The 26174-nt window shown below is 50.2% G+C and overlaps 13 protein-coding genes across 13 annotated transcripts; 6 read left to right on the top strand and 7 right to left on the bottom strand.

Annotated features, from left to right (window-relative positions):
* Window positions 1-214: 214 nt before the first annotated feature.
* On the top strand, window positions 215-3609 carry CNBC6200 (hypothetical protein; the record flags this gene model as incomplete). The annotated part of the gene is made up of 6 exons (XM_771136.1): window positions 215-672; window positions 722-1311; window positions 1360-1497; window positions 1550-2671; window positions 2720-3281; window positions 3336-3609. The coding sequence occupies 6 exons, from the start codon at window positions 215-217 to the stop codon at window positions 3607-3609; spliced, it is 3144 nt and encodes a 1047-aa protein (XP_776229.1).
* Window positions 3610-3895: 286 nt separating this feature from the next.
* Window positions 3896-5940, bottom strand: CNBC6190 (hypothetical protein; the record flags this gene model as incomplete). Its single annotated transcript, XM_771135.1, has 2 exons — window positions 3896-5778; window positions 5829-5940. The coding sequence occupies 2 exons, from the start codon at window positions 5938-5940 to the stop codon at window positions 3896-3898; spliced, it is 1995 nt and encodes a 664-aa protein (XP_776228.1).
* A 235-nt stretch (window positions 5941-6175) lies between these two features.
* Window positions 6176-7303, top strand: CNBC6180 (hypothetical protein; the record flags this gene model as incomplete). Its single annotated transcript, XM_771134.1, has 2 exons — window positions 6176-6534; window positions 6649-7303. The coding sequence occupies 2 exons, from the start codon at window positions 6176-6178 to the stop codon at window positions 7301-7303; spliced, it is 1014 nt and encodes a 337-aa protein (XP_776227.1).
* Window positions 7304-7353: 50 nt separating this feature from the next.
* CNBC6170 (hypothetical protein) lies at window positions 7354-8529 on the bottom strand (the record flags this gene model as incomplete). Its single annotated transcript, XM_771133.1, has 8 exons — window positions 7354-7439; window positions 7497-7556; window positions 7620-7674; window positions 7736-7764; window positions 7815-7922; window positions 7980-8054; window positions 8107-8122; window positions 8185-8529. The coding sequence occupies 8 exons, from the start codon at window positions 8527-8529 to the stop codon at window positions 7354-7356; spliced, it is 774 nt and encodes a 257-aa protein (XP_776226.1).
* Window positions 8530-8787: 258 nt separating this feature from the next.
* CNBC6160 (hypothetical protein) lies at window positions 8788-9961 on the top strand (the record flags this gene model as incomplete). The annotated part of the gene is made up of 8 exons (XM_771132.1): window positions 8788-8821; window positions 8873-8908; window positions 8974-9089; window positions 9144-9266; window positions 9315-9458; window positions 9512-9676; window positions 9717-9896; window positions 9947-9961. The coding sequence occupies 8 exons, from the start codon at window positions 8788-8790 to the stop codon at window positions 9959-9961; spliced, it is 813 nt and encodes a 270-aa protein (XP_776225.1).
* Window positions 9962-10846: 885 nt separating this feature from the next.
* Window positions 10847-12419, top strand: CNBC6150 (hypothetical protein; the record flags this gene model as incomplete). Its single annotated transcript, XM_771131.1, has 3 exons — window positions 10847-11041; window positions 11093-12045; window positions 12098-12419. The coding sequence occupies 3 exons, from the start codon at window positions 10847-10849 to the stop codon at window positions 12417-12419; spliced, it is 1470 nt and encodes a 489-aa protein (XP_776224.1).
* Window positions 12420-12538: 119 nt separating this feature from the next.
* CNBC6140 (hypothetical protein) lies at window positions 12539-14285 on the bottom strand (the record flags this gene model as incomplete). Its single annotated transcript, XM_771130.1, has 4 exons — window positions 12539-13207; window positions 13266-13412; window positions 13486-13587; window positions 13644-14285. 4 exons carry the CDS (start codon window positions 14283-14285, stop codon window positions 12539-12541), a joined length of 1560 nt encoding a protein of 519 aa, XP_776223.1.
* A 353-nt stretch (window positions 14286-14638) lies between these two features.
* Window positions 14639-17113, bottom strand: CNBC6130 (hypothetical protein; the record flags this gene model as incomplete). Its single annotated transcript, XM_771129.1, has 13 exons — window positions 14639-14939; window positions 15001-15011; window positions 15067-15144; window positions 15201-15304; window positions 15376-15794; window positions 15839-15904; window positions 15964-16038; window positions 16097-16163; window positions 16216-16225; window positions 16286-16307; window positions 16356-16595; window positions 16653-16748; window positions 16857-17113. 13 exons carry the CDS (start codon window positions 17111-17113, stop codon window positions 14639-14641), a joined length of 1746 nt encoding a protein of 581 aa, XP_776222.1.
* Window positions 17114-17552: 439 nt separating this feature from the next.
* On the bottom strand, window positions 17553-18542 carry CNBC6120 (hypothetical protein; the record flags this gene model as incomplete). Its single annotated transcript, XM_771128.1, has 1 exon — window positions 17553-18542. One exon carries the CDS (start codon window positions 18540-18542, stop codon window positions 17553-17555), a length of 990 nt encoding a protein of 329 aa, XP_776221.1.
* Window positions 18543-21099: 2557 nt separating this feature from the next.
* CNBC6110 (hypothetical protein) lies at window positions 21100-22175 on the bottom strand (the record flags this gene model as incomplete). The annotated part of the gene is made up of 4 exons (XM_771127.1): window positions 21100-21200; window positions 21283-21779; window positions 21837-22094; window positions 22168-22175. The coding sequence occupies 4 exons, from the start codon at window positions 22173-22175 to the stop codon at window positions 21100-21102; spliced, it is 864 nt and encodes a 287-aa protein (XP_776220.1).
* Window positions 22176-22634: 459 nt separating this feature from the next.
* CNBC6100 (hypothetical protein) lies at window positions 22635-23689 on the top strand (the record flags this gene model as incomplete). The annotated part of the gene is made up of 4 exons (XM_771126.1): window positions 22635-22931; window positions 22988-23268; window positions 23334-23379; window positions 23441-23689. 4 exons carry the CDS (start codon window positions 22635-22637, stop codon window positions 23687-23689), a joined length of 873 nt encoding a protein of 290 aa, XP_776219.1.
* Window positions 23690-24049: 360 nt separating this feature from the next.
* On the top strand, window positions 24050-24826 carry CNBC6090 (hypothetical protein; the record flags this gene model as incomplete). Its single annotated transcript, XM_771125.1, has 6 exons — window positions 24050-24211; window positions 24269-24289; window positions 24351-24404; window positions 24457-24468; window positions 24525-24567; window positions 24744-24826. The coding sequence occupies 6 exons, from the start codon at window positions 24050-24052 to the stop codon at window positions 24824-24826; spliced, it is 375 nt and encodes a 124-aa protein (XP_776218.1).
* Window positions 24827-25404: 578 nt separating this feature from the next.
* CNBC6080 (hypothetical protein) lies at window positions 25405-25927 on the bottom strand (the record flags this gene model as incomplete). The annotated part of the gene is made up of 3 exons (XM_771124.1): window positions 25405-25454; window positions 25506-25684; window positions 25740-25927. 3 exons carry the CDS (start codon window positions 25925-25927, stop codon window positions 25405-25407), a joined length of 417 nt encoding a protein of 138 aa, XP_776217.1.
* Window positions 25928-26174: the final 247 nt, after the last annotated feature.

The raw sequence follows: 26174 nt of genomic DNA, 5'->3' as shown, positions 1-26174 counted from the left end.
CGTGGCAGAGCCGGGTGATTGGAATTATTTATTCGGCTGTTAAGGTTTATCCCTGAGCCTTATCAGCGCCGATCCCGTGCGATTTCCAACACGCCCATTTTGTTGGAAAATATCATCCACATTTTCCAAGAACCCACAAACCATGCATTCCCATATAAATCATACTTCTTTTCTTTTCCCTCTCCCCACTCTCCTCACTAACTCTCTACTCACCATGTCCGTGTCCATCCTGCGCAGAGCTGCACGACTGCCCCTCTCAAGGCAGCACCAGCCTCTTTTCGCTCGCCCTCTCTCAATCTCCTCCATCGTCCTCCGTCCCACCTCCACGTCTCCCACCAGATCATCCACCACTGCTACCCAGCCTCACCCAAGATCACCTTCAGAGTCATTCCACCCTGCCCCTACTTCTGTCTTCACACCACTTGACACTTTCCTCCCTCGTCACCTTGGCCCTCGTGAGGCTGATATTCAGGCCATGCTCGAGGTCCTTGGTCACAAGACTCTTGACGAGTTTGTGGCTACCACCATCCCCAGCGAGGTCAGAATTGATCAGCTTACAAACAAAGAGGAGAAGGGCAAAGGTCTGAGAGCTTTGAGTGAGTTGGAATTGAGGAGGAGAATAGAGGAAATTGCTGCTATGAACAGGCCCGTCAAGAGCTACATCGGTATGGGGTAAGTGTGCATTTTCTTGATTTTTCGCAACATGACTGACGTTTCTTAGCTATCATAACGCTATCGTTCCCCCAGTTATCCAGCGTAACGTTTTTGAAAACCCGGCGTGGTACACTGCCTACACCCCATACTCTCCTGAACAATCCCAGGGTCGATTAGAATCTCTTATCAACTTCCAAACCGTGGCCATCTCACTCACTGGCTTGCCCATTGCCAATGCTTCTCTGCTTGACGAAGGTACTGCCGCCGCCGAAGCTATGGCCATGTGCCTTGCTTCCGTCGCCAAGCCCAAATTCAACAAGGGCAAAAAAGTGTTCCTCGTTTCCCCTAATGTAGCCCCGCAAACTATTGAGGTTCTCCAGACGAGGGCAAGCGGTTTTGATATTGACCTCAGGATCGCCGAGAGTGACGCCAACTTCCTCTCTGAAGTTGAGAGTCTCGGCGAGGCCCAGTTGATGGGTGCTTTAGTGCAATACCCGGATGTGAACGGTGAGATTGGCGACTGGGAAGAAGTCGCGACCAAGGTCAAGGCTACGGGAGCGAAGATGGTGGTCACGACTGACCTGCTCGCTTTGACCATGATCAAGCCCCCTGGAGAATGGGGTGCAGACATTGTCTGTGGTAACTCTCAGCGATTCGGTAAGTATCATTCGTACCCAAAAATAATTTATTCCTGACAGCAAATAGGTGTTCCTGCTGGTTACGGTGGTCCGCACGCCGCCTTCTTTGCCTGTACTGATGACCTCAAGAGGAAGATGCCCGGACGACTTGTTGGTTTGAGTAAGGATTCTCAGGGTGCTCCTGCCTACCGATTGGCTTTGCAGAGTAAGCTCCTTCTTTTTTCTTGTGGTCCAGTACCACAACTCACCCATCATAGCCCGAGAGCAGCATATTCGACGTGAAAAGGCTACTTCCAACGTCTGTACTGCACAAGCTCTTCTCGCCAACATGGCCGCCATGTACGCCGTCTACCACGGGCCTGAAGGTCTTCGCCGAATTGCCGGCAAGGTTCATTCCCTCACTCGAGTCCTCTCTGAGTCCCTCGCATCCCTAGGCTTCACCACTGTCAACAAGGCCTTTTTTGACACCCTTACCATTGACGTTTCCAGCGCGGGTGTAACCGCTGCCGACGTCCACACCGCTTCGGTCAAGGCTGGTATCAACTTCCGAAAGATTGACGACAAGACTATCGGTATCACTCTTGACGAGAGTGTCGGTCCTCTTGATTTGACCGACATCATCAACGTGTTTTACGCTGTCAAGGGTCAGCCCGCTGTTGAGCCCGAAGTTCTCGAGGCCCTCGCTCAAAAGTTGGAGTTGTCTGCTGAGAGCGTCACTTCGCCTATCGCTACTCTTGCGCGAACGACCCCGTTCCTTACCCAGCCCGTGTTCAACAAGCACCACTCTGAGACCGACATGCTTCGTTACATGATGCACCTCCAGGAGAAGGACTACTCTCTTGTCCACGGTATGATCCCTCTTGGATCTTGCACCATGAAGCTCAACTCGACTTCTTCCATGGTACCCCTGTCTTGGAAAGAGTTTGGTGGTTTGCACCCTTTTGCCCCCACCGACCAGGCCAAGGGCTACGAGGTGATTATCAAGGAGCTCGAAAACGACTTGTCCCTTGTCACAGGCTATGATGCCACCTCGGTCCAGCCCAACTCTGGTGCTTCAGGCGAATATGCTGGTCTTCGCGTCATCCAGGCTTATCACGAGTCTAGGGGTGAGGGTCACCGAGACGTTTGCCTCATCCCTCTTTCCGCCCATGGTACCAATCCCGCAAGTGCTGCCATGGTCGGGTACAAGGTCGTGCCCATCAAGGCTTTGAATGATGGATCTTTAGACTTGGCCGATTTGAAGGAGAAGGCGGAGAAGCACAAGGATAAGCTTGCCGCGTTTATGGTCACTTACCCTTCTACCTTTGGTGTGTTCGAGGAAGGTATTGAGGAAGCTTGTCAAATTGTGCACGACAATGGTGGTCAAGTTTACGTCGATGGTATGTTCTTCCTAGGTTTGTTTAAGGACTGAGCTAATAAGACACTAGGCGCCAACTGTAACTCGCTCATTGGCTTGACTTCTCTTGGTCGTGTCGGTGGTGATGTCTCCCACACCAACCTGCACAAGACCTTCTCTATCCCCCACGGTGGTGGTGGTCCCGGTGTCGGCCCCATCTCTTGTAAATCCCACCTCGCTCCCTTCCTTCCCTCTCATCCTATCGTCCCCACCGGTGGCTCTACCCCTATCACAGCCGTCTCTGCCGCTCCTTATGGCTCCGCAAGCATCAACACCATCTCATGGGCTTATATCAAGATGCTCGGGGGTGAAGGTCTTACTACCGTCTCCAAAATCGCGCTCCTTAACGCCAACTATATCGCCGAACGTCTCAAGCCTTACTACAATTTGCGATACTCGAACAAGAATGGTCGTGTCGCGCACGAATGTTTGATTGATTTGGCAGAGTTTGAGAAGAGCGCTGGTTTAAAGGTGCCCGACTTTTCCAAGAGGTTGCAGGACTACAGTTTCCACCCTCCTACCGCTCAATGGCCCATCTCTACCTGTTGGTTGATTGAGCCTACAGAGTCAGAGTCCAAGGAGGAGATTGATCGGTAGGTTTCAGTCTTCTTGGATGTTCGTTGCGACAATAACTGATGATTATTTAGATTCATCGAAGCTCTTATCTCTATCCGAAAGGAAATTGACGAAATCGTCTCTGGTGAACAGTCCAAGGACGACAACGTCTTCAAGAATGCTCCTCATCCTTTGAGCCTCTTGACTGCTGACAAGTGGGACAGGCCATACTCTAGGGAGAAAGCTGTCTTCCCTGTTCCTGGATTGAAGAAGAGCAAGTTCTGGCCCAGCGTGGGCAGGTTGGATGACGCTGCTGGAGATCTCAACTTGATCTGTGAATGTGGCAGTGTGGAGGAGTACGCTTAAGAGGAGTGTACAGATTAGACGTGCTTTCAATGTTTCTTTTTTTTTGTTTTGGTCTTTTCGTGTTTTACCTTCCTTTCTTTTCCCTTTCGGTCCATAGCATATTCGCAATATCCAACTGACGGTTCAACCTCATACTTTTTTTTTTCAATAATCAACTCGTTGTCTAGCAATTCAACCTTGCATATTTCAGGATAGAAATTATATAGTGTATATAACAAATACGAAACGTATGAATTATTATCATGCATGTGAACAAATATATCAGTTGGGAAGAGGACGATGACGATTACCAATCATCTAAACCTTCTTCAATCTTCTTCCATCCTTCATCTTCACTTTCCCAATCGTCATCTTTTTTTCCTTCCCCCTCCAACACGTTATCCAACCCTTCCCAACCATCTACATCTCCTTCCTCCCCCCCAATTGCAGCTTCTCCGGTCGTATGGATCTCTTGCCCACGCTTCAACGCCAACAAGCGTTTCCGAGCAAACGGGTTGAATATGGCGCTTACACGGAGTGATTCCAGCTCTGCGGACCGTTGTTTATGCGGGGAAGTAATGGCTAAGAGGTCGAGGGGGATATGAGGTGATTGCCCGTCCGTATCCCCATTTCCATTTTCAAAGATCACATCTCCTTCCTCTTCCACCTCTTCATCTTGTCCTTCATCCACCATTCCCTTCTCCACCCCATCCAGTAATCCTGAGAGACCATCAATACTTGTCCGTCTCTTGACCTGCCGCCTGGTGGGAACGATGACGACTTTTTGCTGGACCTTGCCACCTTCCGGATCCCATTCATCGTCTTCGTCTTCGCTGAGAGAGAGGATCTTGTCTTTTCTCCCTAGGTGGGGGGCAGATGATGGTGCAGAAAGTTCAGGGAGGTCAATGTCAGGGTTGAATGATGTTGGGGAGGGGATATCGCTGTTGAGCGTGTTATCTGCGCTTTTGTCCAGAGCGAGGGACGGGGTCGTTGATACGTCGGCCTCCTTTTCCTTTTCCTTTTCCTTTTCCTTTTCCTTTTCTTTCGCCTTTTTCAACTTGCCAAAGAATCCCATGATTCCCGGCTGACTCGCGCCTTTCCCACTCTTCCCTTTCCCATCCATCTTTCCTCCCGGCGCTTTCGCCTTGGCTGAAACGATTGACCGTGGAGGCATATCCTCATCGTCAAACAGACTTGTAAATGTTTTACCACCTAGAGGCTTTACGGGAGACGGTCCCAACCCTTCTTCATCTTCATCTTCATCCCCTTCTTCCTCATCCTCTTGCCCCTCGTCCATCGGATCCCTATTTTGATCACCAAATACAGACCCTAGGGGTTTACCAAAGTTGACATCTCGTGTCGAATCCAATTGTGATTGTGATTGAGATTTGGAAACAGCCATATGACTACGCCGCCGACGGACTTGACGATCTTTCATCGGCGTATCCTCCACAGGCTCGCCTCGTAATCTCTTTCTCGCTTTTGTGCGGGGCGTGATCCTTTCTGACACTTTACAGCCGACCGTCGTTACCGGCCCAGAGACGAGTGTTTTGTGGTACGAATTCGCCTCCAACACTTGTTTCAGCTTTTTGGGAGAAGACGCATGTATGAATGGCGAGACAGCCTCCTTGCTGCCTGCCGCCCCTGCCCCCGAGCCCATTCTCTCTACACCACTCAGCCCCGTGCCAGAATTGGGATTGAACCCCCCATTCGTGATGGATCTCGCTTTGCCGGGGGAATTGAGGATATTAAACGGGTTGACGGGATTGGGATCGATAATAGGTCCAGAATAAGCCTTTTTCTTTGGGGTGGTAAAGAGAGTACGGGCGGCCGAGCTACTCTCCAGTGCAGATGGAGGAGGAGAGAGTTTTGCGTGAGATGCTTTGCGTTTGAGTGATTGGGTATGTGACGGTTTGCCATTCGCACTAGACTCGGCGTTACTAGACGGCCCGGCTGTCAGGTTTTGCATGCTTTGGCTCCCGTTTGGGCGGGACAAAGAGGTGTATGACCTGCGAGACGGAGGAGTTGGTGTGGTCGGGTAAGCTGATGTAGGAATAGTGCGAGGAGTCACGCGTGGCTGTGGTTGTTGCTGTTGTGAGAGAGCTTGCTTGGATGATTTGCTGCTCTCTCCTGGCTTTCCGTGTGAAGCTGCTGATTTTGAGAGTTTTCTGTAGAGGGCATACTGTTCGGCTATGGGAAGAGTCAGTTGGGAGGTACGAGATTGGTGGTGGAATGCGCACCTATGTCAGAGGTATCGTTCTTGATGTCTTCCTTGGTTGGTTCTCTGCCGTGTTCTGCCTTGAAAGCCTTTTCCCATGCCTTGACGCTGGCCTTGACATGTGCAATGTCCATGTTTGGAATGGAGTGCGGGATGTATGTATACCTATAGACATAACAAACAGAGCAAAAACAGTTTGTATTTCCTAATCACTTCTAATCACTTCTAATTACTTCTAATCGCTTCTAATTACTACTAATCCATTACAAACCTATTTGTAATCGGTCTTTTCCCATTGCCCATCTCTATTTTTTTTATTTTTTTTTTATTTTTTGGCGTTCGCATCTTTACCACCCCCCCAATACGAAAATGCGACCTCCCGCACTGAGAACATTCAGGCAGCTCCAGCTGAGGCAGCCCAACTCTTTCCTCCGGCCTTTACACTCCACGCCTCTCCTCCTCGCCGCCGAGAACAACGACAAGAAATCAAAAACAAAATTCGTCACAGACCGCCCAGTCAAGGTCGATCGCTCCCCTGCCTTCCCTCCCCCGGCCAACCCGTTCGCCCCCAAGCCAGAGCCCGTACATTACAGCGACCTCACACTCGGCATCTTGTGGAAGATCAACAAGCTTCTCGGGTACAATGGCAGGAGACGCACCACCGCGAGGGAAAGTGGAAGGATGCTGACCGGTATCATCGAGGCTGTCAAGCAGGACAAGGTCTTTTGGTATGACGGTTAGTTTGCTTGTTTGTTTGGTGGCGGTCGTGGTGATTTGAAAGCTGAGCTGACATGACCTCCCAAAAAAAAAAAAAAAAACACACCAGAGTGCGATCTCCCGAGGACATTCCACACCTTCTTTTCCGTCCACCTCGTTTACCTCCTTATTACCCTCATCCGGCTCCGCGCTCTTCCCAACCAGATCCCCAACCCTCTTTCGCCCATCCCCCAATCTGCTCTCCCCGGCCAACCGGGCACCACGACGCCTATCCAACCGCCTTCGCTTAAAGATAAGTTTGAAGACCTCGTCTCTCCCGCTCACGAGTACAAGTATCGACAGACGTTGCTCACCCATTTCTTCAACGTTGTCGAGAATGAGATCCGACTGATGCTCGGTGTAGAAATCACGAGAGACAGTGCGGTCCAGACGAGGATGAAGGATTATGCGAATTGGTGGAGGGAAGCGCAGCTCGGGATGGATTATGCGATCGGCTTGACGGCGAGTGAGGATCCTCGGGAGAGGGCGGTTGCCGATGCCGAGCTGGCAAGCTGGGTATGGAGATTAATCTTTGGTCGACGGGGCGAGGGCGTCAACGGCCAAGGCGAGTTGGTCTACCCCGAGGGTGAGGCAATGAAGGAGGGGAAAGAGTTGGAGATGGCAGAGCAGGTTGAAGCGATCGTGAGGTTTATCAGGAGAGAAATGGCCAGGCTGGACAAGATTAGCGATCGGGATGTGATTGCGGGTAATGTGGGCATGTTTGGCAAGGTCAGGGAGTGAAAAGAGACGTATGGAAAATGCATGAATTTTTGTACACTCGGCCGTTTTCGTTATTTTGCACCTTTTTGCTCGGGCCTGATTGCTTGGTCTTCCAGCCTGATCACTTGTCCATCGTCTGCGATAACCTTGTATCGGACTGATCGGGTGTTAGTTGAAAGATGGAAAGAAGAAGAAAAATGGACAAGAAACTTGCCTATTCGCCAAGCACCTTGCTCCTGGGGCCTGATGGAAGTAAAGTATACAGTTCCAGCGCCTACACGGGGGGGGTTTTAGAACATTTGTCAACATTTATTTGCATCATGGTTCTTTCACCTACCCTTGCTGCCTCTTATTCGAAAGCTCAAATCGACCCGGCCTTGCATCAAGTTGATCTAAAACAAAGTATCAGCGATGGTTTCTCCAGTATCCGTTTTTCCGTCTGCCATAACGTACAGTTCCAGAGATCCAAGGTGCTCCCAACGCTTTACACATCAAGGTCAGCCCAACGTGCGCAGAACAAAAAGCCACTCACCCCACCACTCTTCCACCAACCTGACGTTTTCACCCAAAAGCGCAATCACTTCTTTCGAGTTTCGCAATTGGAAAGTCGCCTGACGGAGTACAGACGATGAAAGGCGTTCTATCGCCGCCCTTTTTCGTCAGCCAATCGTACTAGCGAGATATATACGACAGTTACCCGAGTTGGTGGCGTGGAGGATGAAAAGACCCCAGCCCAAGCCGAGGAGACCGAGTGCGATGACTGCTCCACTGTCTGTCAGTTCCCGTTCTTTTTCGCTCAAATACCCAAAAATGAATTTCCGCACCGAAAGGCGCCGTTCCCTGCACACACACATCATCGTCAGCCTCCGAGCGTTGTGCCAAGCCCCCAAACCGCGACTCACCCTGACTTTGGGCAACTCCCTCCCTCCCGGCCGCTCATAAATCAACCTCGGCTTGCTCGGCCCTTCAAACGCCTCAAAGACCTCCTTCCCATCCCTGCCCTTGCCCCTCTCGCCGACAGTGACGGTATCAGCCTTGCCCTTGTTGACGGCGTCGCGAGGGCTGAGCGGGGGCATACCCCTGATCTCCTCGGGGTGGGAGAGGGTCTGGCGCGGCGAGGCTTTGGCGGTGAACGATGTGGGCTGGGGCTGGTGCGGCGGCGGCGGCGGGGGAGGGGAGCGTGTGGAGAGGTGTCGGATGGCGGCGCGGGCGGCGGGGCGGGGGAGGGGCAGTCGTGCGAGGTGCATCGTGAATTGTCTCTTTTTGGTGTGGGGTGTGAGATGTGGATGTGGATATCAGATTGAATACCCCGGCAACTTTACACCCGTCTTTTGTATTTTACGTCTGGGACGAAAATGGATATTCTACGCGTGTAAACTGAGAATATTTTTTAATTATGGGCCACCCACCGAGAATAGCACAGAGAAGCCCAAAAAACAAAAACAAAAATATCAAAAATCCATCTCTTGCTCTGTGCACTCATCCACAATATATATATATAAACCATGTCCGCAGAAGACTTTGAACTTTCCCCAGGACGTGAGTATCGCCGCTCACCTATCTACACACCAGCTAACTCTTTTCCCTTAGAAATTTCCGACTCTGTGCGCCACCAACTGGAAATCGGCAAGTACTTGGCTCCACCGCGTGCTCTACAATTTACTGACCTTTTTTTTCTTTGCGGGAATTAGAGGAGGGCAACAAGAATGTCCAGTACCAGCGATTCCATACCAAGCAGACCCAGGATTACCTCGCTCACCTCCGGCCCAAGGTCAAGGACGTCGACCAATTCTGGTTGATCGTTTTGGCAAGTCTCTTGTTTTCTTCTTTAATCGCATGTGCTCATTACAAAACATCACAGCTTTCTCACCAGATTGTCGCTCCGCACGTCACTTCCAAGCTGGACCAGCATGCGCTTTCTTTCCTCGAGGACATTGAGCTCAAGCAGGATGTGAACGACTTTCGACCTTATGAGCTTGTATTCGTACGTCCCTTATTTCGACTTGATCGTGGGTGCCGACTTTTATTTTAGCACTTCAAGGAGAACCCGTACTTTACGAACAAGACTCTTTCTAAAAAATACACTCTCAAGAAGGGTATCAAGCCCGCTCCCGCTGACGGCTCCGTCACTGATGAGCTCCGCAAATTCAACGAGGAACAGGATCTGGAAGTGAACGTATGAGCATTCTTTTATTATAAGCATGGTCGCTGAATGATGATGGATTTCAGCGCGCGACTATTGACTGGAAAGACGGCCAGAACCTGTGCGAGAGGATGCCCCGCCAGGCTCAGGCTCAGCGTGAAGGTGGGGAAGCCGACGACCTCGAGGACGGTTTCGAGGGCGATCCCGGATCGTTCTTTTGGTATTTTCAGGAAAAGGCCGATCGCTTCAACGTGAGTTGTTTTTGCAAGTAACAAGGCTGATTGGGGCCAGTTTGGCGAGCAATTCAAGGACGATATCCTCCCCGAGGCGTTTGCGTACTTTGAAGGCCGTGGCGAGAGCGGGTTCGGCGGCGAGTCTGACGACGAGGACGATTCGCTCGACGAGGAGGACGACGAGGACGAGGATGAGATTGATTTGGAAGAGGATGAAAAGCCCAAGAAGAAGAGAAAGGTGTGTAAAGACGGGTGCTGCTAATCTGTCGGGGTGGTGACACTGTGCAGGTTGGCGCGCATTGATCTGTTAAAGGGTGTTTCGGGTCCAGTTACGAGTCTCCAACTGGCGATTATTTAATAGGGTGTAAATGTAACCGGCAAGAGATGCATATGCTATGAACCAGACTTATCGAACATTCATGTTTGACCTGCGCGATCGGCATCAGCATTCCATGAGCATTCCGTCCAAGACAAAAGCACAAAACCGACCTGTTCAAGTATGCGACCTTGTGCACATCTTCCAGCCACTTGAACACTTCACTCTGTCCCTCCAGCACGGCGAGCACCTCCCGCGCGATCCGCTGGTCCCGGGGGACGCCGGCCTTCCGTCCCTTTTCCGCAGCCTTCAGGATCCAGGCGATCCCCTGGCGGGTGCGCTGCCTCTCGTTGAGCGCGCGCGGGGTGAGGATGGTCTTTGCGGACTTGCGCATGGAGAGGATCTTGACGGAGGGGGAGGCGAGGAGGACGGAGCGGCGGAGGAGGGGCTGGGGGGGGCTGTGTGTGGCGTCGTGCAGGAGGGCGAGGACGCGGTGGACGGTGTTCTGCGCCTCGGTCTTCTTGCCGTGCTTCATGAGGCAGTTGGTGAGCAGGGCGAGCGTGGGGTCGAGGGGGGGGGGGAGTGGAGGGGGGAGCCCGGCGCGGGGGGAGCTCGGCGCGGCGGTGAAGGCGGGGGGGAGGGGGGAGGTCAGCTCGCGGATGGCGGAGAAGCCGGACGCGGGGGGCAGCGTGGCGAGGCGGCGGACCGCAGCGAGGGGGGCGCGCACGGGCATCGGGGGGGGGGGGGGAGTGAGGGGGAGTGTGGAATGGAAACACCGGCGAGAAAAGAACACATAACCCACTTACGTAACACAAAAAGTTGCACCTCAAAATATTTCGTGCATCGTCCCCAGCCACCACAACCACCGCAGGATGGGAAAACGAACAGCAGACGCAGCAGACCTTCCCGTGTCCAAGGCGGCCGCCACAGGCCAGGCGACGGCGCGGGAGCCCGCCGCCGACGACGAGATGGGCGAGTTTGAGGACAGATGGGAAGACGAGATCGAGAGCGAAGAGGAGGTCGTCGAGCACGATGCGGACGGCGAAGCAGATGGCAAGTCGTGCTCCGTCTGCCGCCCACCGTACTGACACCCCGCAGACGACTTTACGCCCGCCCAGGAAGACGCCGAGCCCGCTGCCGCGCCCACCCAGACGTACCTCCCCGGCACAGCCATCGCCGAAGACGAGCAGCTCGTGCCCGACAACTCGGTCTACCTCGCCCTCCATTCGCTCTCCTATGCGTGGCCCTGCCTGTCGTTCGACGTCCTGCGCGATAGCCTCGGCACAGACCGCGCGACGTACCCGCACACCTCGTGGATCGTCACCGGCACGCAGGCCGGCGAAGTCCCCGGCGAGGGCAAGGCCAAGGACGAGGTCGTCATCATGCGCCTCGGCAACCTGTCCAAGACCCAGCACGACGACGACGATGATTCCGACGACGGGAAAGACGACGACGACGACGAGGCGGACGACGAAGATGCCACCCTGGACTTTCTGACCATCCCGCACGTCGGTTCGGTCAACCGTGTGCGTGCGGCCCCGGCTCCCGTAGGCGGCGCCGTGCCCGACCCGTACCACGTCGCCACCTTTTCCGAGACCGGCAAGGTCCATATCTTTGACGTCCGCCCTTATATCGACACCCTCGCCGGTCCCTCGCGCCCCCGTCAAAAGCTGCCAGTGCACACCATCTCCAACCACGGCCGCGCAGAAGGTTTTGCCGTCGAGTGGGGAGCTACCGGCCTGCTGACGGGCGATATCGACCGCAAAATCTACTTGACCACCCTCACACCCTCCGGCTTCACCACTTCCCCCAACCCTTACCTCAGCCACACCTCCAGCGTCGAGGATCTTCAATGGAGTCCTACTGAACCTACCGTCTTTGCCTCGGCTTCTGCAGACAGGACCGTCAGGGTCTGGGACGTGCGTGCAAAGGGAAGAAGGAGTGTCGTCAGCGTCGAGGCGCACAGCGAGGACGTCAATGTCATCAGCTGGAATAAAACAGTCGACTACCTCTTGGTTTCTGGCGGTGATGAGGGTGGATTGAAAGTTTGGGATTTGAGAATGTTCAAAGAGTCAGTCGCCTCTGTAAACTCTGTTATCTACCCCAGCTAAAACCTTTTATAGCACACCATCCCCCGTCGCTCAGTTCCAGTGGCATACCGCACCCATCACATCCGTCGAATGGCACCCGACCGACTCTTCCGTCTTTGCCGCCTCTGGCTCCGACGACCAACTCACCCTGTGGGACTTGTCCGTCGAGCCCGACGAGGACGAGGCGCCTATCGGCCCCGCAGACGGGAACATCACCGCCGTCCCACCCCAATTGCTGTTCGTCCACCAGGGACAAAAGGATGTCAAGGAGTTGCACTGGCACCCCCAGATCCCGGGCATGGTTATCAGCACGGCGTCCGATTCGTTTAATGTCTTCAAGACTATTTCTTGCTAGAGTTTTTTTTTTTTTGCAGATATTCCATGTGTAAGAAACTGAAAATAATGCATGGTATTCTTCATAAATACACTCTATTGCCACAACAACATACTAATACAACTACACTATGTATCTACCTAGTTCCACTCCCCAAACTCCCACTTGTAACAATCCACACAATCTTCTTCAGAGACAGGTTTCGGCACACCTCCATGCTTTGGATCTTCTCCCCCAGGCTGTCTCTTCGGCCCTCGTCTTCCCCACCCCCACCAAACGTTTACATCATCCCTCACCACTGACTCGTCCAACGCGGCCCTCACTCTATCGGCCGCTCTATACCATCCCTCCACCGCCTTTTCCCATACACCACTCTTACCCTCCTCCTCCTCCGGCCACGGATCCGCCAACACCTTGTCAATGACCTCTTCGATCCTATGCGTCCTCACATCCACACTCCACCCCTTGACCCTCACCGTATCATACAAGATCGTCTCGCCCGTATGGCATTTACTCTCCATCGCAAAGCCGGCGGCGTAGCAGCTGCTATACGGGCCATTACATACGCCCATCGCGATAGGGTCCGCAGTGTGGTACACGTGGGTGATACCCGACAGGTTGGCGGGCATACCGGGCGGCAGCGGCAGGTGCAGACGGGATGCAGGGAGAAGCTCGCCCGGCGATTCGTACGTCACAGCCGGGGCGCCAAAGGAGAGACCGATCAGGGATGACACGGCGCCGCCAAGCGAATGGCCGGTCAGCCAGATAGTGGCGTTCGGGTACATGTACGTGATGTTATTGTAAAGATTCTAAATACATGGTCAGATGCACCGCGATCGGCCGCAAAAAAAGAAATAAAGAACATACCGTGCCGACGGTCGCATACACACTTTCAGATACAAGAGCGTCTTCCAAGCACGTCTGACCGCATTTATAGCCACCAGCATAGCAATCGCAAACCGGGGTCCATGAAAAGTCTACGCGCGCACAACAGCACGAGAATAAAAGATTGTCCTAGCGGCAAAAAAATACACAATATCAGTGTCTCAAATCAACTCTCCAGCTTCGTTGCCAATACTCGACTCACGTTGAATTTATCATTCTTCGCAGTCGGTCCACCAGATCCCAAAACTCCTGCAGAAGTGCCCTTGATAGATATAATGACCGTCTCGTTCTTCTCATCTGCAAACTACTCGTACCCCATCAGCACCTCTCTCTCTCTCTCTATCCAACGGCCAGACTCACAACATGACCCCTTAACCCATCGGCATCTGGCTCCCAGCCAAAGGGCATCGATGCATTCCAATCATTAAGCGTATACCAACCAGCCCCGCCAGGGGTGACATACGCGTTGCTCGACATTTTCGCAAGAGTAATCACCGTCTGCCGATCGGTCAAGTCTGGCACGGTCACTTCGACATCTGACCATTCATCGGAAGGATTTGCAAGATCTGGAGCCAGCCAGGATTCGGGTAATGATATCGACTTGTTGCTGTTGTCGTTGTTGTTGTTGATCCCGTTGAAATGGAGTGCTTGGGCGCGATAAGACTGTGCCCAAGAGATTATGCGCGGTGGCCGTACTTTGGGGCGGCGAATGAGTTTCTTCCTCGTCCGTATCTCTAAAACATCGCTCGTCAAGCGAGGCAGCATGTAGTCGTCCCCAAAAGCCCCTATTGGATAGTCATGCGCATATAAGGACGCGCTGGGTGATTGGTCAAGGAAAAGAAGAGTCGGCGTGGAGGCGTTATCAACAAAGGCATGGCCGTGGGCATGGACTGGCTTGAACGAGATGGTGCGGGTGTCGGGGGATGATTGTGCAGGGGGAGAAGGAGAGGAGAGGAATGGTAGGAGGTATGAGGATAGTCGGAGAGGGCCTGGGATGTACATGGCTGGTGCTGGGATGGGGAGAATGAAAGAAGAAGAATGGAAAAACGAATATATGGCCGACTCGTTGCCGATGAACATCGGTGGCGAGCAGATCAGATCCAGATCAGATACGCGCTGTGAGGTGTCCCGATCGCCGACAGTTAAGCCGACACAGCACTCCTCGTCGTTAAATTATTATGGTGGGACAAGATCCATTGCATGTATGTACAAAATATACAAGCAGCCCTTGGGTATCATCATGCAAGATATACGCGGTCTTGATATTCACCCATAACAACTAATGTATGTATAACAGCATCTCGCTGCTTCAAAATCTTGAGCTATCGTCAACCGGGGCATTCCGTCAGTCCAAGTCAAACCCGGTCCCTGCGGCCATAGAGTACCTCCCTCCTAAACTCTCTCATCTCTTCCTTATCCTTTTCAGTAGCCACGTCGTCCCTGTCATCCTTGATCTCACCGCTTCTCTTCGCCTCCTCTTCAGCGTCCCTCACAATCTTCGTCCTCTCTTGATGCTCCCTCTCTTCACGCTCGGCGTTTTCTTGCAGTGCTTGACTCTTTTCTTCTTCAGTGGGCTCGTGCGATAAGTGAAGGGTTCGTTGTACATGGGTGATCAGATTGTTCTGTGCTTTAGTCACTTTGGAATATTTCGAGAGTCTGAAGAGAAAGGTGAGTATTGATCGTTGTACGCAGCTGCACACATGAATGGTTGGCTTACCCCCACAGCGACTGAAAAGACAGTCAGTTCAAGCGGTTCGCAACCAGAAATATGATCAATACTCACTAGTACACTTTTCGCAATCTTTACATGTGATAGATCCACCCCTTTTGCTTCTAATTGGCCGATAAAGCTCCTAAAGCCCTTTACCGAATGCATGAATTCTTTTTACTCTTTGGACTGGATTGAGACCAGCTTACGTCAATTGAGGATCTGTAATGTCCACTTAAAGGGTTAAGGCTCTTGATGAGTCCATGCTTGACGACTATAATACCAGCCGATGTGACTTTTCCTCCGGCAAGGACTGAAATAACAGTCAGCTCCATCATTAGTATAGAGAAAGGTACTTGCAAGACGAGTGCTGAAAAGTCCCACTTTGCTTGATCCCGACGAACAAATTCAATTTCATGTCGCTCACATAGATCCAAGTATTCCTTCTCACTGTCTTCCTCAACAGTTCTCTCCTCACTCCTCCAGGTGTCAGCCGTTTCCTCTGTCGTTCTAACCACCCTTCAGGCTTTTGATCCAATCCTGCATAATGTGTACTTTCATTCTCGTCCAGCTCGGACGATTGGGGAGAGTAAGAGTCTGATGAAAGACTGGACAAGGAAGACGTCCTGGAGACCTTGCGTATGGGGTGGTTGTGAGGGGGTGCATAAGGATCGATAGTCGGTTGAGGCTTGGGTGTGTTTTCGTCTTCTTCGGACTGAGGATCAGCCGGAACAATACCAATTCCATCTCCGGCATCTTTCCATCTTCCAGCTGCTGTGTCTACAAACTCATTGTTATGCACCCTAAGGATATTTAGCGTGATCCCCTGCACCGCAAATGTACGTACCACCGTAGTCGACCGTCTTTGTCGACCTTGACGAGATAGTTGAGCCTCTCCTCCGCCGAGAGATAGCTAGAGACCCTCTCTGTTTAGCCTTCTTATCCGATGAATGAAGTTTTCGGTGGACTGACGTGATGCGTTCCTTCTCAAACCTCTCGCGGGGCATCTCTTCCAAATCTAAATCCTTACCCTCACCTTTATCGAGCCTAAGCGAAATATTATAGTCAGGACATTGTTCGGACCACCATGAGAAATGGGTTTCACCATCTGAAAAAGTTGTCTGAAGTATCAGCTTCCTTCCACTTGCGGAAATAGTACTTCATATTGCTCCCTTTTGTCTGTCAGAAAAACAGCGAAAACCGTGTCTCCCATGTAAAGCTCACCATAGCGATGCTTACAGACATCATCTCTATATCAGTCCCATCTCTACCAGTTTGCAGCGCATTAGCTCACCTTTCCATCAATCATCTCCAGCCTGTAAATGCCATCAGTATAGCTTTCCATTGGCTAGTAGACTTCTTACCAATGCTGCGTCTCGAGCTCTTTGCTGTGAAAGGGTAACTCCTTCTTCTCGTCCCTGTCTTTGCCAACACCCAGACTCAATGATCCCCAAAATGTCGCCTTTCTCGCTCTTAGTTCCTTATCCGTCAATTTCTTAAGGTCGCATTCTTCTACTTGACCAGATGGCAGCGTTGATATTGGAGAGGAATAGAGACCGTCACCGGTCTGAAGTCGTGAAGCGGCGTGGGCAGCGCGATGCCATCTTTCATGTGTATATCGGTCAATTTGGGGCGGATTTTGGCTTTTGGAACGTACGTACCTTGACACAACGTCGTTCTTATTATCAAGCTGGTCCTTTGCGTAAGTGACTTCTTGACTATGCTTCACTAGGTCGTTCCATCGAGCCTCCCTTTGCCTGCAGCCAACGAAACCGTCAGTTACATCAGTATTCGTGACAAGCCTTCAGACGACTTTTGGATGCGATTCATGCCACCTCTGGTAAATGGAAACAAGAGTGACTGACAGACGAAGCTCTCGGACGTGCTTGCGAGCAGCGTGCCCTCGATAGTGTTTCTGGATAATCACCGCTGCTCTTCCAGCCATTTCTTTTTCTTCCTCAGTACCAGCTTGCATGTTCTTGTTTGCTGTAGCCTCGTCTTCCCTTTTAGTATATCTACCTTGGATTGATGCGTCAATAGGTGGAATCAATGTGTTTTGGCGAGCTCCAAGAGATGTGGATGTTGTGTCTATTTCGGGCTTGACGACGCTGTTTGGATCCATCTCGGACGCGCGAGCCGGAGTGATTTGAGACTAGGAGTGGTTGTTTTGCGAAGTAGGGGGAGAGCAATTGTGAAGAAAGCATGGGAAAGCGGTGATGATGAGCATGCCATGCAAGAGCGATCCTGGTGACAAGATGAGATGGCATCGCATGGTGTGTGATGCGGCCCACCACTGCCCCGCCGTTACAGACCGTGCCTCTTTTCAAAATAACAGTCGGTCTTCTGTTTTCGCTCGCTTCCTGCTTGATCCCAAGGTGTTTTTGCTTAACCCGCAAGGTCATCATATGGGAATTGCATACGTCTGGAATAAACACAAACTACACCAAGGCTCAAGAAAACACTACCAGACAAAACTTTTTTTTGTTGATTTCTAATTTACTCCTCGTCTTTCTCGCAAAGACAACTAAAGATCCCAATTAAAAATAATTACTAAACCAAAATCAAAGTCTCAGATTTAAATGTCCTATCCTCAAACCAAGCCCCATCAACAACTCTTCCTCTTTTACATTTTCCTCTTCGCTGGACTCATACTCAAGTTCCTCCGTTCTTAAAGGCGGCGTCTTGCACACCTCACCATCGTCTACGTCGCTCTCTGTCGTTGAACTAGACATCGACCTGAGAAGAGGCGGTGGAAGACTAAAGTCATCAACATACTCCTCAAAGTCTGTGTAGTAACTTCGAGGATCGGGGAAAACAAAACTGCCGGTGAGTGCAGCAGGAAGAGGCATGGGTGTTGGGGCAAGAAGGGTTGGTGAAGGAACAGGAGAAAGGGTGGGCGAATTAGGAGACGAGAGCGGGTGACCAAAAAGTATGGGGGTGCTTGGACTGGTGGCCGCCATGGAAATGGTGCTTGGAGAATGCCAATGCTGGGATTGTGCAAGGGAGGCAAGGTCTTCATCAGAAATATCAGATTCGTCATCGTCAACCTCGATAATGTCGACAGTACCAGAAGGCTCGAGGTGAGAATCATCAAGAAGTGGAGTAGATGGTGAAGACGCAGGAAAAGTGTAGGCTTCCATGCCGTCGACATTGAAGTCGAGATCGTACTCGGGAATGGAAACGCTGCTCTCAACCCACTCGTGTTCTCCGTCTGCGGCCTCGACGGCGTATTCTTCTTCGCCAAAGCTAGTCACCATATCCTCGAACCAACGCTCCTCTTGCTGCTCTTCTTCTTCTTCGACCTCTTCTTCATAAATATCCAAACCCATCGCTCCCCTGGCTGACCAATCATTCATCTCAGGCACTGACCCGTCTTGCACGCTCTTCCAAGCGGAACGGACGGCCTCGCGAACAAGCACACCCTTCCAGAGTGATACTCCTTCGTCGTAAGAGCTACCATCCAGAGACGACAGCTTCAGCTCCGAAAGATGAAGGAGACGGTAGCCGAGAGGAGTGAGAGAAGGACGAGTGTCGGGTGATGTGAAACGCATTTCGTCGGATGTGATACGACGTCGAGTAGTAGGTAGTGTAGGTGGGTGTGAAGGAAAATGTGTAGGGGTAATACGACGCTCTGCTAGAGCTTTTGGTAATTCAGACGTGTAATATGCTGGTGGTGAGGCCGTAAAGGCAAACGTAGACTTGTCTAGTCGTTGATCAGATTGGATACTAGAAGGCCCGGCGGTGGGTTCGCTGAGAGTGGGAGTATAGGATGGTCTCGGAGGACAGCAGTTGGAGGTGCGTGGAAGAGCAACATGTTGGATGTGATTGGTGTTGAACCGGTTACACGGTGTGGACGACGTATTGAAAGTGTTTGGAGGGGTAGAGCGTTATAAATGCGTTGTGAAGAACGACTGGCTGTGTTTGTGCCGTTCGAAGTGCGGAGCGGGAAGGAGCTGTTTAGCAGCACATCACGAATGTGTGATGATAATAAATTGTTGTAGTAGTATGCGTTGTGTATGGGAGAAGGAAGGAAGAGAAGAAAAGTGGGAGTTGGGCCGGTGTTATATAAAAAGAAAGTCGAGTCATCTTTTGTCGGTTCAGGGCCGCTTACAAAGATCCAGAAACGCCGATCGCCCGGCTTACTTCCCGGATCCCCTTATCGCTCGGGTCTCGGGCATCCTTCCCCTTTCGGTCCCGGCCGATACTACTACACGACTACATAATAATAATACATCCACCAATCATAGATGCAAACTCCGCGAGCCCAGAGTTGTCCCCTCTTCGGTCCGCTGCCCCCCTGCAGGCCCCACCAACTGTTTTTTGTGCGAACAGCAAGCAGGCTTTATTAGACTCCAAAGTACCAGAGTACACAAATGTGGCGATGTGAGACGACGATGCTGCTCGGGTCCCCCCCCGACATGATGATGATGAGCCACGTACGTTAATTCTTGTCTCGCTCTTTGTTGTCGTTGTGTACTATTGCATATCACATTGTCGATCATCATCTCACATCTCATATTTATGAATGTCGCATCATCGATTATGGGCAAAGGGGTGACGCGTAACTGAGGACTTGCTACCATGGTGCTTACTTTAGACCACTTGGCTGGGGATAAAAGTAAAAGATGGTTGCTAGATGCTGCGTGCTTGGAAGACTTCTTCATTGTAATTTGAAATATGAGATATTGTCTGTACAGGAGAAGGGAAGGACGACGACAGAAAGCATACGACTTCTTCATTTTCTAGTCCTGATTTTTACTCCGTCCCGCCGTTGTCTCCTCAGCATTGGCATTCTGATAGAGTGTGTTGTTCTTCGTATCTGAAATTTCACGTCCGGGTAGCCAAGAAAGTCAAGAAATTGCATCATTGCTGCTGGGCGCCGACACTCCATCTTATATCTGTATGTCATATCAGATATCATCAAACAAATTTTTTGCACTCCGGATTCTGGGGATTCTGCAGCACGCACAGATGGCGAACGATGATGATAATAGGAGGAACGTAACACAACGCAAGTTCCAAATTTCAAACAGCTATGAACTTCCAGGCAGAGTCGAAACTTCCAGTAGTACAAGATAGAGCAGCTGTCGATGACTTGCTGACCGATGGTCTTCTTCTACAATCAATATATATAAGGGGTACTATGTATAGAGATTCAAATTCAACAAGCAACATCGATCATTGCGCATTGCGGCGCGCTCGGCCCTCATTCGGGGCCCATCATCATACGTACGCTCAGTCAATCACCCTACTATTTGTTGATCGATATCTTCCCACACCTTTCCTTATCCACCATCCTGCTTCCTCTCTCCTCCTGTGCCCTCCGCTTGAGACGTGGTGATGGGAAATAGTACTCGTAATGACAATAAAATTATCAGCATAGCCAACGATTTTTAGGTTTGTGCTGCTCAATCATTTGGTTCGTTTGCCCATGACTGTACCAGTAAGGTGATTCTAACATACATACGTACGTTAGTATAGGCCGAGCACTCCAGTGGACACACTTACGCGAGAGCTTCAAGAGCCGTGGCTTACAATAGAAACGGTCCACAGTCGACATTCGTCAGCCATCGTGACTCCCGCAGCTATTTGCTATTTTAGCGAAGCGGAGCAAAGAAAATAAACCTTCGCTTGTTGATAAGATAAAATTCATGCGGTTTACGCCCCTAAGTAAAGGGACAGGGTATCATCAGTTGATATTGTTTGCCGTCTTCTGCCGCGGGAAAAGAGTTGCCGTGTGTCGTGGTTGAACGCACCGACGACGAACCACCACCAAAGAACAAGGATCAAACGAAGAAATGAGGTCACTGAAACCTGACTGACTATGTATAACAATGAAGACCGAGCGGGGACTGGTTAATTTTGAATGCCAAGTTATTCTCAGCTTTTTTGCTATACAAACTTAGCACCATCTGTTACTCATTTTACCCCTGTTCATTGAGTATTTATTTGTTGACGACATTGGTCACTGGATCGTCAACTAATGTGATTATGGGTAGCATTATTTGTGGCCAAATTGACATGTGATACAACCGCAACAAGATGATGTGATTGGAAGAACGATCAGCCCTGAAGAACAGCTCCTCTATTGTCAGGCATCTGCAGAATTCATAACAGGTCGTCCACGAACGCCGCAAACGTATCATACACCGTATCGGGAGGATGCTCGATTTTCTTCTCTACATCAGTCCGATATTTTCCTGTCTTCACTGTAAACAATTCATCAGCAATTGATCTCTTTTTATCAGACACTTCATATGTCTGGAATCGTCCCTCAAGCTGCATGCTCACCTAGTATCCTTTTTAGTCCAAGCTCTCTGGCGCCTTCTCCGAGATCATTATCCACGTCGTCACCTACTACCGCTACTTCATTCCGTTCAAAATCCTCTCCACTCAACTCTTTCAACTTCTCCAAAGCCAACTCAAAGAAGCCTTTGGTTGGCTTTCCTACGATCTCAGCCTTCACGCTGGCTGCCTCCTCCAAGGCCCTTACAAATGGACCTATACCAAGCGATAAGCCAGGTGGAAATGACGATGACCCCGGATCTTGCATAAACATGGAGGCGTGGGGGGCTATCAAGACTGGTCTGTGTTCTCCTGTCGAATTGTTCTTCTCTTGAAAAGAAAGTGGCTCGCCTTTTAAGACGCGAAAGGCTTTGTTAAGGTGCTCGTATGAAAGGGAGTCGGGATGGAGCCCAAGAATGACAGCATCATGATTTATACCTTGTGAAGGCGGAAGGGTTGAAAACTCTTCTTTGGCTGATGGTGACATTAAGAGCAAAGGGTGTCTAGAACACTGTTAGATTCTTATCACGGGCAACGAGGATTGAAAAAGGTGAACTAACTTTAACCCTTTCTCCTCAACAATCATTCGACATGCACTCAGGCTTGTCATCAATTCTTCCTTCTTAACATCAAACCCAATCTTCTTCAGTTTGTCTAACAAGCTTGCTGAAGATTCTTTGGTTGAATTGGAACAGAATATGAACGGTATACGGACGGATCGTAATCGCTCAATGGCTTTGACCGCCGAAGGCGTGCTCTCCGAGCCGATATGAAGAGTCCCATTGAGGTCAATGAGAAGAGCTTTGAGTTTCTGTGAGCTGCCAAGAGATTTAGTGTCAGTGGAATGCAGAATGGTGCTGGCTTGGTATTGGCTAGTGTAGGCGAGCTTACTAGGGCATGCGGGATGCAGACAACGAATGGAGGAGCTGGTCCGACGACAAATGAGCCGATGTTCACTAGCTGATCGTGCTAATGATTGAGACAGTAGATACTAATAAAATAATGACTGTTATGTACAAGTACTATTTAAGAAAACCTTTCCTGATAAGTTTGAATCTGGTGCCAATAATAATGAACATGATATCTTTGAACACCAACCTGCAACTACAGTGCGTGACAACAAGCTTCTGATTTGTCGAGAGCTTGCATTTGAGATTAGATCGCAGATGTCCATGACGTAATGGGTAGTCGATTATGGAGGTCCCCCATCATCACGTCTCGGTTCTTATTACGATGGAGAACCTTTGTCGGGCGTTCTCTTCCGCAATCTGATAGCATTTATGCACCCTCAGTGTTGACGCTCTGGGTCTACATAGCCAATTCTCCTCGTGCTCCAAGGAAAAGCGTCTCGGAAAGCAATGTCCGTCGCTGTCATTCAAGGAGCATCCGGTGGCCTCGGTCAGGCGCTGACCCGCTACATTTTACGCCACACCGGCCTTACTGTATACGCACTCACTCATCAAGCTTCATCCCAAGGGGTCAGAGAATCCTTGTTGTCTGAAGTATGGGACAAGGGAAAGCATGATAGTGAGAGGCTTACTGTCGTTTCCAATGTGGACGTGAGAGAAGAAGAGGGACTAAGAAGAGGAGCAGAAATGATTAGGTCAAGGGAAGGAAGCGGGAGTGTTAGAGTTGTTGTCTGCCTCGCAGGTATTGTATGACTTTTCTTTTTACTAAGCTGTAGGACATTGACACTTGTCATGCGGCTCAGCTGAAGGCGGAAAAATCACTATCTTCAATCAATCTTCATGACGCTCTTTCGTCCTTCCAAATCAACGCTTTAGGGCAGCTAATTACTTACACGCACATCGTACCCCTGATACCGACCAAGAATGAGCTATCGATTCTCAAAGCAAAATGGAATTCTGAAGAGGAAGGACATGATCCGGCGAAAGGCATGGTAAACGGCGATCATTCAATATGTTGCTCGTTGAGCGCTCGAGTAGGAAGCATTAAGGATAATGAGAAAGGGGGATGGTACTCATACCGATCGTGAGTGGATTTGGAGAGCAGCAATGATATTAGCCTTATCTAGGTGCTGAATTGTGGTGGCATAGTTCTAAAGCAGCTGTGAACCAGATCATTCGTACTCTTGATCATGAGGTACGTTGTCCGCCAAGTTCAGTGTAAATTGATGCTGAGCATATCTTTCGCTCGTCATCAGTTATACAATAGATCATCTTCAGCAATTGCATATGCCTATCATCCTGGCACGGTCTTGACCTCTTTCACATCTCCCATCATTGGCTCTCCTAAGCCCCATCTTTCGCAGGGTCTGCTTACAGTTGACCAAGCAATCAACTGTCTGGTGAACATCATGAGTCAAGTTAAGAGGGGAGTACAAGGGAGCCAGAACGGAGTTGATTGGGGTGGAAGATGTTGGGATTGGAAAGGGGATGTGGTCGAATGGTAGACGGTTAATGGCATATCGAGGGCAGATAATATAGTAACAAGGGAAAACTGTCTTCATGCACACATGTGGATAGATAAGGAAACGATAGGAGACGAACGGCATAGACGGCCATTAGCGTATGCAACAATGGCAGCATGGTCCTTTCAACATATTTAAATCTGTCCTTTGAAGTCATCCCCTTAATTTCTGAGAGCCTCTGACGCTTTTCCCATCTCAGGCCATTGGTGAATGTACACTGGTTGATATCTGGAAAAAAAAGTTGAAGGTTCTTTCTTTGTTTCTTTAAGTATTTGTGTACACTCAGGTGTTTGGCGCCCCAACGTTACCTTTTTCCAACTTTCTAACCTGTAGCAATTGTCAATGGCACCGCTCGATCTGGGAGATGTCGGAAACGCTATACAAGGCGCCGGAGAAAGCGCTGTCAACGGTGCTGAGGGTGTAGTGGGAACTGTAACTGACAAGGCCGCCGGTGCGGTGGCAACGGCGACTGACAAAGCTAAAGGTGCTGTTGCGTCCGCGACAGTGAGTCCTGTTACAAGTGGCAAGATATAAGAAAATGGCTGACTGAGTCGATGAAAGGCAATAGCAGGAGACGTGGCAGTAGGTTGTTGTAATAATTTGAAACATGGTTATCCTCGTAACTGATGAAACTTCTTATCAGAATGGTGCCAGCCAAGCAGCTGGCCTGCTCAAATGGATGGAAAAGATTCAAGATGTAAGTTACATGTGATACAAAACAGGAGACATACTGATAGAGGGTACATCAGTGGATAACTAAAGTAGGTCACTAGCTCGTTGTAGCTTGCTTACCACGCTGACCTAACGGATGGTAAAGATTGAAGGCTATTGGGATGAATATAAGAATTTAATCATATTTAGTAAGTCAACATCATGTACGGAGTCGCTGATTTGCAAAAGTATTCGCGGCCATTGTGACACTCTACGTCCTCTGCATCCTCTATTGTTGCTACCACTGCGTCCATGACTTCTGTCGGTGCTGCTGCTGTTACGTCAAATGCACATACAAATGTGAGAGGTGGTGTTGGCGCCATAGAGGCCCTTGTATCAGCTGCTGCAAATCAGGATGCCATGCCGTTGAAAGGCAAGACTATCACAAGTGCTCGCGATGCTGCCTGAAGTCAGTCCCAAGGAGTATCCGAAATGAGCTGGAACGGCAACATGGAGATCTGAGGAAGGGATGGTGGGATCCCACGTACTTTGCAAGAGCTTGTGGAAGATATGAACTACCTGAAAATCCAGTAGAAAGAGCGAAATGGCATTGGTGGGGTCATGAAGAGGGTTGGGTTCACAATGGTGTCGAGTCAAGCTTGCAGTGCCTGGGCAGGACAATTGACAAGAACAAGCGATTGACGAAGGAGCTCAGTTCAGCAGCGCGGAGAGATGAGCATTTTACCAAGTTATTTCAGCAAATGAGCAGAGCCGAGGGAAGAATGAGACAAGAAGGGGGAGATCTAAAGGATAGGATTAACCAACAGTGGGCTGCACGGAAAGGTCTTGTGCATAAATTGGACAGGAAACTTACAAAAGCGGAGAAGAAAATCTTGGATAGAGCCCAAACGCGACTAGAAAAGAAAATGGAGAGCGAACATTGGAATTCAGATGACTCCGAGATGGAGAGTGAGGATGAAAAACCAAGAATGGGGGATAGGGGAGAAACGGTTTGATGCTCATGTTACACAGCGATGCATAGAACATTAAAGCATGCCCAAGAACTTATTAATGTCATCTTGTCCCCTAAATCCAACTGTGAATCGCATAAGCAAATCTTGTGCAACTGAGAGATCGTGCAACTTACCGAACTTGTTCTTGACAGCACCATTTTTGAATGCCACCACCGTGGGCAAGGCAGACACCTTGTACTTGGCAGCAACTTCAGGGTACTCATCAACATTGATAGTTAACAAGTCGTAATTGGATTCTGGGCCGGTTACCCGTTTGAGTAAAGGAGTGAGAACACGGCAAGGCTGGCACCAGCTATAAAGGACAATTTTAGCCGACGGAAGACTAAACAAGAGCTCACAAACGCTACCTGGCATAAAAGTCTACCAAGACGGGTTTAGAGTTATCGGCATCAAGCGCTCGCTTCTCAAAGACTTCGTTACTGGCATCAAGAATATGGTCCCGCGCTATAGGAGAAGCGTGGAAGGCGCGCTGAGTAAGAATGGTACGGAGCGGAGCGACGGAGAGCCTAACGGGTCTGGAGAGTTGGCCAAGCATTGGAGTAGTATTTTGACTGGAGAAATTGTTTTGTTGGTGTGATAGGGGATGCTTTTGAGAGAGTTGAGGTAAAATCACTGAGATCACTGATACAATTAACGAAAACAAGACGATGAGTGTCTTCTTTTGCGGCCGGCCGGTGAACTTCGTTACAGGAAAAGGATGATGTCGATATTTGATGATAACGTAACCAGGGACCAGTCTAAGGGGACTTGGTCATATTAACCAAAACTTTTGTTGTTGACAT

The sequence above is a fragment of the Cryptococcus neoformans genome, chromosome 3 (genome assembly GCF_000149385.1).
Source record: "Cryptococcus neoformans var. neoformans B-3501A chromosome 3, whole genome shotgun sequence".
NCBI classification, from domain to species: Eukaryota; Fungi; Basidiomycota; class Tremellomycetes; order Tremellales; family Cryptococcaceae; genus Cryptococcus; species Cryptococcus deneoformans.
Note: the sequence above shows the minus strand (reverse complement) of the source record. Positions and strands in the feature narration are given on the sequence as shown.